The 9,413-nt window shown below is 41.1% G+C and overlaps 1 protein-coding gene across 5 annotated transcripts; it reads right to left on the bottom strand.

Annotated features, from left to right (window-relative positions):
• Nucleotides 1-294: 294 nt before the first annotated feature.
• LOC131362750 (autoimmune regulator-like) lies at nucleotides 295-7,800 on the bottom strand. Of its 5 annotated transcripts, none has more exons than XM_058404994.1 (8): nucleotides 7,638-7,800; nucleotides 7,369-7,550; nucleotides 6,740-6,914; nucleotides 6,482-6,586; nucleotides 5,498-5,559; nucleotides 1,849-1,976; nucleotides 1,617-1,763; nucleotides 295-1,345 (listed from the first exon to the last, which is right to left on the bottom strand). In XM_058404994.1, exons 2-7 carry the CDS (start codon nucleotides 7,510-7,512, stop codon nucleotides 1,661-1,663), a joined length of 717 nt encoding a protein of 238 aa, XP_058260977.1. In that variant the 5' UTR covers nucleotides 7,513-7,550; nucleotides 7,638-7,800; the 3' UTR covers nucleotides 295-1,345; nucleotides 1,617-1,660. The 5 variants fall into 5 exon arrangements, with proteins under 5 accessions (XP_058260977.1, XP_058260973.1, XP_058260976.1 ...); XM_058404990.1 differs by having other exon boundaries at nucleotides 6,482-6,622; nucleotides 7,638-7,796; XM_058404993.1 differs by having other exon boundaries at nucleotides 1,849-1,973; nucleotides 6,482-6,622; nucleotides 7,638-7,796.
• Nucleotides 7,801-9,413: the final 1,613 nt, after the last annotated feature.

Here is a 9,413-nt window from a genome sequence, read left to right as displayed (position 1 = left end):
GTAGAGTAGAACCAATGCTGCCTCCAGCTGTGTTTTTATTGTGACCAGTCTGGACACTGTTGTGCAACATGCCTAGAGTGTGGGTGTGCAGGTGTGTGTGTGTGTGTGTGTGTGTGTGTGGGAGAGAGAGAGAGTAAGATAGATAGATAGATAGATAGATAGATAGATAGATAGATAGATAGATAGATAGATAGATAGATAGATAGATAGATAGATAGATAGATAGATAGATAGATAGATAGATAGATAGATAGATAGATAGATAGATACATCGGGAATGAATAGATAAACAGATTAAGAAACAAAGAGTTTATTTTTAGATATGATTATTGCAGAGTCATACACATCTGACCATGGGCTAACAAAGAAAAAAGGAAAAAATGTCAGCTTTAATTTCCATCTTTAAAAGTTCTATGGACATCAATGTTAGTACATTACTACAAAGAAAATGCTAGATCCAAAAGAAAATAGTATTTAGACATTTCACTTGAATTGACATAGATTAAGAATTTATAATATTATATTACAACACGCTTTCATTTTTAGGAACACACTTAGTGAGAGACATCGGGCACAAATTCAGTAGGATGCTAGCTCTAAAATGACTAAAATGTTCAACAAGAATTATAGAAGCTGATCAATTCACTCTAAAAGTTAGACACTAACTATGCTTTGTGAACAATAAGATTCTATGGTGAAGACTTAACTTTAAAATGTAGAAACAATGGGTGATTTTAGCCGCCAAAGACCAAAACCACTGGATATTATAGATGCTACTGAATTTTTAAAGACAATACAGAATTTTTAAAGACACTACTGGATATTAAAGACACTACAGAATTTTTAAAGACACTACTGGATATTAAAGACACTACTGAATTTTTAAAGACACTACTGAATTTTTAAAGACAATACAGAATTTTTAAAGACACTACTGGATATTAAAGACACTACAGAATTTTTAAAGACACTACTGGATATTAAAGACACTACAGAATTTTTAAAGACACTACTGAATTTTTAAAGACAATACAGAATTTTTAAAGACACTACTGGATATTAAAGACACTACAGAATTTTTAAAGACACTACTAAATTTTTAAAGACACTACTGAATTTTTAAAGACAATACAGAATTTTTAAAGACACTACTGGATATTAAAGACACTACAGAATTTTTAAAGACACTACTGAATTTTTAAAGACACTACTGGATATTAAAGACACTACTGGATATTAAAGACAGTACTGAATTTTAAAGACACTACTGGATATTGAAGACAGTGTGAAGATCTTCTACAAACATCTTGCTCAGTCTGGCTCCCATCTTGCCAAACTCATTATCCTGTGTACACACACCCAAACACACACACACACACACCCAAACACACCCACACACACACACACACACCCAAACACACCCACACACACACACACCCACACACACACACAAACACAAATTATTTATCCGGCAGCAATTTAAGACTTTTTTTTTTTTAAAAAGACATATTCAATTATATTTTGTACATTATTAAAGTAGATAAATTACAGAAGAAGCCTTGTACTGAATGATGAATGATGATGTCAGAGATACACACCACGAATTTTCCTCTCACCTTGTTAAATATCTTGCAGTTGTTGAAAATGAGAATGATGTCATTCACGAACTCAGCCATGGTTTTCGCAGAGCCTCTGAATGATTCGGTGGAATCCGCAGTCCCTGGTTAGTTTTTAGCACACAGAAACTGCACTTCCACGTACCCCTACACACACACACACCTTTCTCAAATTCTTTGGTCTATATACACTTTATTCAACTTTATTCTCGAATGTTTCTGTTTTTCTCACTCAGTTTCATCTTCCTGTAGAGTTGGTAAGTGGCAGTCACGGTGAAAGGCTCGTGGACACCCGTCACAGCAGACCAGATTTCCCCAAGTGTTACAGATGTAGCACACATCATCATTATCATGATCCTGCTGGATTAGAAAGTAAAGAAGATTGAGTTGTTAGAGGACTAGATTTAAAATTGCACATTTACATCTTATGTCCTTTTTTTTTTGTTACATATGGTCTGTAGCTGACAAGCTTTCCAAAAAGAAAATAAAGAATATTTGGTCGCATGAGTGGTAGTGGCAAACTTAATAGAAACAACTGTTGTGAATTCACTGAAGCAGACCAGGGGATTCGGAAGTAGTGTTGGAGATTAGAACACACTGTGGGGGGTACTGCGGTCATCGAGTCCAGTGAAAAGGAACATACATTGCAGTTTTATAGACCTTGAGTGGGCAGGCCTTGAAGGTGTGACAAATACAAAAGCCTAGAGGTGATACTCTTAAACGAAAAAGGGGAGGTAGACCTCACAGGTGAAAACTCCTTGGTATGATAATGCAAAAGCTTAGAGGTGATACTCTTAAACAAAAGGAGAAAGATCCCCAGAGTTGCCCCCAACCCCCAAACGTTAGCTGGTGCACAGTTCCTGATCATTGTCTGATTTGATCACCATTTGGTGGTGAGAACTGGGATATGTAAATGATTATTCAAAGAGAAATGTACACTATCTCACAATTCTGCAGCTTCAGCTGGTTTTCAATTTTTGTACCATTGAAGAAAATTTGGATCAAATGTTAAATCATGTATAATCTTCTTCTTTGGGCTTTTCCCTTCAGGGGTCTCCACAGCGAATCATCTCTCTCCACCTATCCCTATCTTCTGCATCCTCAACACTTACACCCACTAGCTTCATATCCTCATTTATTACATCCATATACCTCCTCTTTGTCCTTCCTCTTTTCCTCCTTCCTGGCAGTTCCATGTCCAACATTCTCCTACCAATATACTCACTCTCCCTCCTCTGGACATGTCCAAACCATCTTAATCTGTCCTCCCTAACTTTGTCCCACAAATGTCCAACATGAGCCGTCCCTCTGATGTACTCGTTCCTAATCCTGTCCAACCGTGTCACTCCCAAAGAGAACCTCAACATCTTCAGCTCTGCTACCTCCAGCTCTGACTCCTGTCTCTGTCTCAGCGACACTGCCTCTAAACCATACAGCATGGCCGGTCTCACCACTGTCCTGTACACCTTCCCCTTGATTCTCGCTGATATTTTTCTATCACACAGAACTCCTGACACCTTTCTCCACCCATTCCAACCTGCCTGCAATCACTTCTTTACCTCTTTCCCACACTCTCCATTACTCTGGACTGTTGACTCCAAGTACTTAAACTCCTGTACCTTCTTCACCTCTTCACCCTGTAATCTTACTGTTCCACTTCCCTCCCTGTCATTCACACACATCTACTCAGTCTTACTACGACTGACTTTCATTCCTCTTCTCTCCAGCACAAACCTCCATCTCTCCAGGTTTTCCTCCACCTGCTCCCTGCTCCCACTACAGATCACAATGATATCTGCAAACATCATTGTCCAAGGAGACTCCTGTCTGACCTCCTCTGACAACTGGTCCATCACCATAGCAAACAGGAAGGGGCTCAGAGCCGATCCCTCATGCAGTCCCACCTCCACTTTGAACTCCTCTGTCTGACCTACAGCACACCTCACCACTGTCCTGCTCCTCTCATACATGTCCTGCACCACTCTGACATACTTCTCTGCTACTCCTGACTTCCTCATACAGTACCACAGCTCTTCTCTTGGCACCCTGTCATACGCTTTCTCCAAGTCTACAAACACACAGTGCAACTCTCTCTGACCATCCCTATACTTCTCCATCAACATTCTCAGAGCAAAAATTGCATCTGTTGTGCTCTTTCTGGGCATGAAGTCATACTGCTGCTCACAAATTTACACTACCTTCCTTAACCTAGCTTCCACTACTCTTTCCCATAGCTTCATTGTATGGCTCATCAACTTTATTCCCCTATAGTTGCTGCAACTCTGCACATCACCCTTATTCTTAAAGATCGACACTAATACACTTCTTCATTCCTCAGGCATCTTCTCACTCTCTAAAACCCTGTTAAACAGACTTGTTAAAAACTCCTTCTTCACTCTGCACTGTAACTCCTTGTATTCCTGTCTATTATCTTCTGTCCTGTCCATGTCCCACTTCTTCTTGGCTAACCTCTTCCTCTGAATACTCTCCTGAACTTCCTCATTCCACCACCAAGTCTCCTTATCTTCTTTCCTGCTTCCAGATGACACACCCAGCACTTTTCTTCCTGTCTGCCTGATCACTTCTGCTGTAGTTTCCCAGTCATCTGGCAGCACTACCTGACCACCCAGAGCCTGTATCCACTTCTGTCTAAATTCCTCACAACATTCCTCCTTTTTCAGCTTCCACCACTTGGTTTTCTTCTCCATCTCTATTTTTGACTTCTGCTTACAGACCATCAAAGTCATCCTACACACCACCATCCTATGCTGTCTGGCTACACTCTCTCCCAATACCACTTTACAGTCACTAATCTCTTTCAGATTGCCTCTTCTACATAGGATGTAGTCTACCTGTGTGCTCCTACCTCCACTCTTGTACGTCACTCTATGCTCCTCCCTCTTCTGAAAATAAGTGTTAACCACAGCCATGTCCATCCTCTTCGCAAAGTCCACTACCATCTGTCCTTCAAGGTTCCTTTCCTTAACTCCAAACTTGCCCATCACCTCCTCATCACCTGTGTTCCCCTCACCAACATGTCCATTAAAATCTGCTCCTGTCACCACTCTCACCCGTGGGAATACTCTCTATCACCTCATCTAATTCACTCCAGAATCTCTCTTTCTCCTCTAACTCACAACCTACCTGTGGGGCATAACCACTAACAACATTCAACATCACCCCTTCAACCTCTAACTTCAGACTCATCACCCTGTTCGACACTCTCATCACCTCCAGAACATTCCTCACAAACTCCTCCTTCAGGACCACACCTACCCCATTTCTCTTATTATCCACACCATAATAAAACAGCTTGAATCCTGCTCCTATACTACGAACCTTGCTACCCTTCCACCTGGTCTCCTGTACACACAGTATATCCACCTTCCTTCTCTCCATCATCTCAGTCAGTTCTCTACCTTTCCCTGTCATAATACCACCATTCAGAGTTCCTATTCTCAGTCCTACACTCTTACCTTTCCTCTTCTCTCTCTGTCTGCACACTCTCCTCCCTCCTCTACTTCTTCGAGCCCAATTTCCACCACCGCCCTGTAGGTCAACGGTGCCGATGGCGGTCGTCGTTAACCCGGGCCGCGACCGATTCGGTATGAAATTTAGAGTACTGATGATTCGCATGGTTAAATTTGGCAATGTTTTACGCCGGATGCCCTTCCTGACGCAACCCTCTCTATTTATCCGGGCTTGGGACCAGCACAGAAGTCACTGGACTGTGACCCCATGGCTAGATTTACATCATGTATAATCACATAACAGAAATATTTATTAGAGATTTATTACGAATGTGTAATTGTCCTAATATGAGAGATTATTGTAACATAACTATTAGGACAACGTTTAATGATATACACATAAAGGTGTACCTCTGGCAAGCCTTTTTTTTCTCCACAGGTAACAGGAATCTTTTGTCTCCTGTGCAGCGAGGCTAAGAGAAAGAAGCGAGGTTTACACAGAAAGAAAAAAAGCTTTACACAGTTCTCCAGTTTGCACATCATTTCATTTTGTTTCATTGCACATTTTCTTCTTCAGCGCTATGTGTCCTGCCTTCTGTTTGGTTTTTTTTGTACTTCCTGTTTTTGCACTATCTTGTCTTTGATCTGTCTGCACCTGGTTGCACATGTTGCACTTTATGTGGCTAGGACAAACCTGTATCCTAGCTCTGTGTTGTTTCTGTTTGTAACTATATGTTGTTTATGTTGTTGATGTAGCACCAGGGTCCTGGAGGAACGTTGTTTCTGTTTATTTTTTATGTACTGCGTCAGCTATATGTTTAACTTCTAAAAGCTTCTTGACTTGACTTGACACTGCTGTCTTCTGGCTTAAACTCCATTTCTCAGAATGCCTCACCACAGCACCTAACCATTTCCTGCATTTACATCCAATGCCAGTGTTTCTGTGATATGTCGTATATAAGTGCCAGTCAGACTGCAAATGTTTTTTTTTTCCCAAACATTGCTTCCTGTTCATCTAAACCAGTCTCTTCTAACCACCTTATAGTTAATTTTGTCTTGATTGCACTTCAGGTATGTAGGCCTAAATAAACACATAACAGTGACTAACAAAACATGTGAATCTGTAAATATTACATTTACGCAATTGGATTTATGCATATTAGTTAATAATACAATATGATCTTACAATATAAAGAAAGAAGAAGGTAACCCATAAATTCCTGTTACTCCAAAACACACCACAAGCCTAACTCAGTGTCTGTCCCTCAAGCAGGTGAACATTTAAACATTCTTTTTCTAAACCTATCATGAGGTGATGCTCCAAATATTGTCCCGATACTGAAATTAAAGTCTTTATAAACCATCAATTAAAATATATAATTTCCACCAACTCACAGAACGTGGGCTCCTTGGCTGCTTTCTTCTGGCTGGATCCTGATGAAGGGCCTGGTTCCTCTTCCTTTATCTCTTCATCATATCCCTTTCTCTTTCTTGGTTTCTCTGTATCGGAAAGCTTTACACATTTCTTAAAGGAACCTAAAACAAGAGTCTCTACGGCATTTAGGATTGGGTTCGGGATGAAAGGAAAAAAGCTACAACAGAGGTATAACAAAAGAGATTAGCACAGAAAGGTGAAGAGATGGAGTGACTGACCATCCTGGAGGTTCCTTAGCAGTGTGCGGAAAACAGGGTATTCCTGCTGGATGTGGTGCTGAAACACACACTTCCAAAATTCTTTCACATGATCTCCTCCCTTTTTCTCCACCCAGTCCAAAATCTTATACACACCGTCCTGTATTGTCTTCTTACTTTTCCTCTTTATTACCTCCTGCACAGAGAGTATTGAACAGGTCACCATTTTTCTCAGTAAATACATTTCTAAAGGTGCTATTGACATGAAATCACCAGAAATGTAAATTAAAATGTAAATATAGACAGCTTGGACCCAAATACCTGAGCTCTCAACATGTTAAAGTGCACAAGGTAAATGAACAGATTTACCTCACAGCACTGACCCAATAGGCATCTTTCATAAAGGATAAATAAACAATATACAATTTTAAATAATGTGGAGGTGTATGGGGGGTAAGAGGGTAAGCACGGTCACGAGCGCTAATACACGTATATTTCGTACTGTAATTTATCTCGGAATCACAAGTACCACGCGTTCAGATTCCGGCCACGCTAGATACGACAAATAAATGTAGAAGGACGCTCAAGTCAATCAAATTAATTCTTTCCTAAAATTTATGTATGAAATGTATGTTAAAAGATTGTCTTGCCTTGTAGAGATCCTCAGGTACCAGGTCATGGTCTCGGAGCTGCATGAGGAAGATGTGTGGTTCCTCCATACAAGAGATCTCCGTCTTCTTGCGGCGAAAAAAAACAACCAACTCCTCATGAGTTATAAAGTCCAGCTGATCCATTTGGCTGCTGTTTCTCCGTCTGCTCTGTACAACAGTAACTAAATGTACAGTAATGTGTAATGAAGTGCCCCAGTTCAGCAAAACACACAACAACAACAACAACAATTTCGCAGCTGATTAATTACCTTTGTATATTTAATGTAAATGATGTAATTAAATTTGGCTTCCTGAAGTAAATAGAGGGCTTCTTGTTAAAGTCGCACTCTGCCTTCACAGATCCCAGTTAGGACTGAATGACGCTGAAACTGAGAGACCTGTAGAATAAACACGCCGCCGAAAGCATTTCGTGTGAGACAGGAACTGTGTGGTTTGTGAGAGCCATACCTTCTAGTAATACTAAGAACTGAACTACAAAACGAAACCTAAACATAAAAAGAAAGGAGTGAAAGTGCGAAAGTGAGTACACCCCTCACATTTTTGTAAATATTTCATTATATCTTTTCATGTGACAACACTGAAGAAATGCCGCTCTGCTCCAATGTAAAGTAGTGAGTTTACAGCCTGTATAACAGTGTAAATTTGCTGTCCCCTCAAAATAACTCAACACACAGCCATTAATGTCTAAACAGTTGGCAACAAAAGTGAGTACACCCCTAAAGCCTAGTTCACACTACAGGATTTTAAGCCCTATTTAAGCACGATTTGCAAATTAACGAGCTCGCCGACAGATCGGTCTGTGATCGTGGGAAAATCAGTGGGTGATCAGTGGGTGATCAGCGCTCAGATCTCGCTGACGCATCGCTGACACCACACAGACAAAATCCAGATATCTGGCATGTTAAATATCTGGGAAGATCGGCCGACTCGACATCACGTGGTGTCAATTGTAGCTACGACCTCCAGCCAATGAGAGAGCAAGTCAACAGAGTTGAGAGTTGTTGTCAGATCGTGTCATGTGCGACCTCCTCTTGTGGATCATTTACGAAGCGTTGCATAGTGTGAACACCACAAGGACAAAAAGACATACCGTGAAGTCATGTAGTCTGAACAGCAAATCAATCTGCAGACGGTTAAAGTCTTGTAGTGTGAAGTAGCCTTAAGTGGAAATGTCCAAATTGGGCCCAATTAGCCATTTACCCTCCCCGGTGTCATGTGACTCGTTAGTGTTACAAGGTCTCAGGTGTGAATGAGGAACAGGTGTGTTAAATTTGGTTTTATCGCTCTCACACTCTCTCATACTGGTCACTGGAAGTTCAACATGGCACCTCATGGCAAAGAACTCTCTGAGGATCTGAAAAAAGTATTGTTGCGCTACATAAAGATGGCCTAGGCTATAAGAAGATTGCCAAGACCCTGAAACTGAGCTGCAGCATGGTGGGCAAGACCATACAGCGGTTTTACAGGACAGATTCCACTCAGAACAGGCCTCACCATGGACGACCAAAGAAGCTGAATGCACATGCTCAGCGTCATATCCGGAGGTTGTCTTTGGGAAATAGACGTATGAGTGCTGCCAGCATTGCTGCAGAGGTTGAAGGGGTGGGGGGTCAGTCTGTCAGTGCTCAGACCGTACGCCGGACACTGCATCAAATTGGTCTGCATGGCTCTCGTCCCAGAAGGAAGCCTCTACTAAAGATGATGCACAAGAAAGCCCGCATACAGTTTGCTGAAGACAAGCAGACTAAGGACATGGATTACTGGAACCATGTCCTGTGGTCCGATGAGACCAAGATAAACTTATTTGGTTCAGATGGTGTCAAGCGTGTGTGGCGGCAACCAGGTGAGGATTCAAGGATTCAAGGATTCAAGAAGCTTTTATTGTCATTTCAACCACATATAGCTGGCGCAGTACATAGTGAAATGAAACAACGTTTCTCCAGGACCTGGTGCTACATAAACATACAACTACTAGTACAATACAAAACAACAAACAACACCACAGAGCTAGGACAGAAGTTTGT

Source organism: Hemibagrus wyckioides, linkage group LG12, assembly GCF_019097595.1.
Source record: "Hemibagrus wyckioides isolate EC202008001 linkage group LG12, SWU_Hwy_1.0, whole genome shotgun sequence".
Lineage (NCBI taxonomy): Eukaryota > Metazoa > Chordata > Actinopteri > Siluriformes > Bagridae > Hemibagrus > Hemibagrus wyckioides.
The sequence above is the reverse complement of the archived record's forward strand: the minus strand, read 5'-3'. Positions and strand labels throughout refer to the sequence as shown.

What these genes read in the sequence shown, in the direction of transcription:
- LOC131362750 (XM_058404990.1), bottom strand. Translation starts at nt 7,512, where the DNA reads ATGGATCAGCTGGACTTTATAACTCATGAGGAGTTGGTTGTTTTTTTT. An exon ending in AGCCAAGGAGCCCACGTTCT is followed by an intron (nt 5,560 to 6,481) that starts GTGAGTTGGTGG and finishes TCTTTCTCTTAG; the next exon opens with CCTCGCTGCACAGGAGACAA. An exon ending in AAAAAAAAGGCTTGCCAGAG is followed by an intron (nt 1,977 to 5,497) that starts GTACACCTTTAT and finishes TTTCTAATCCAG; the next exon opens with CAGGATCATGATAATGATGA.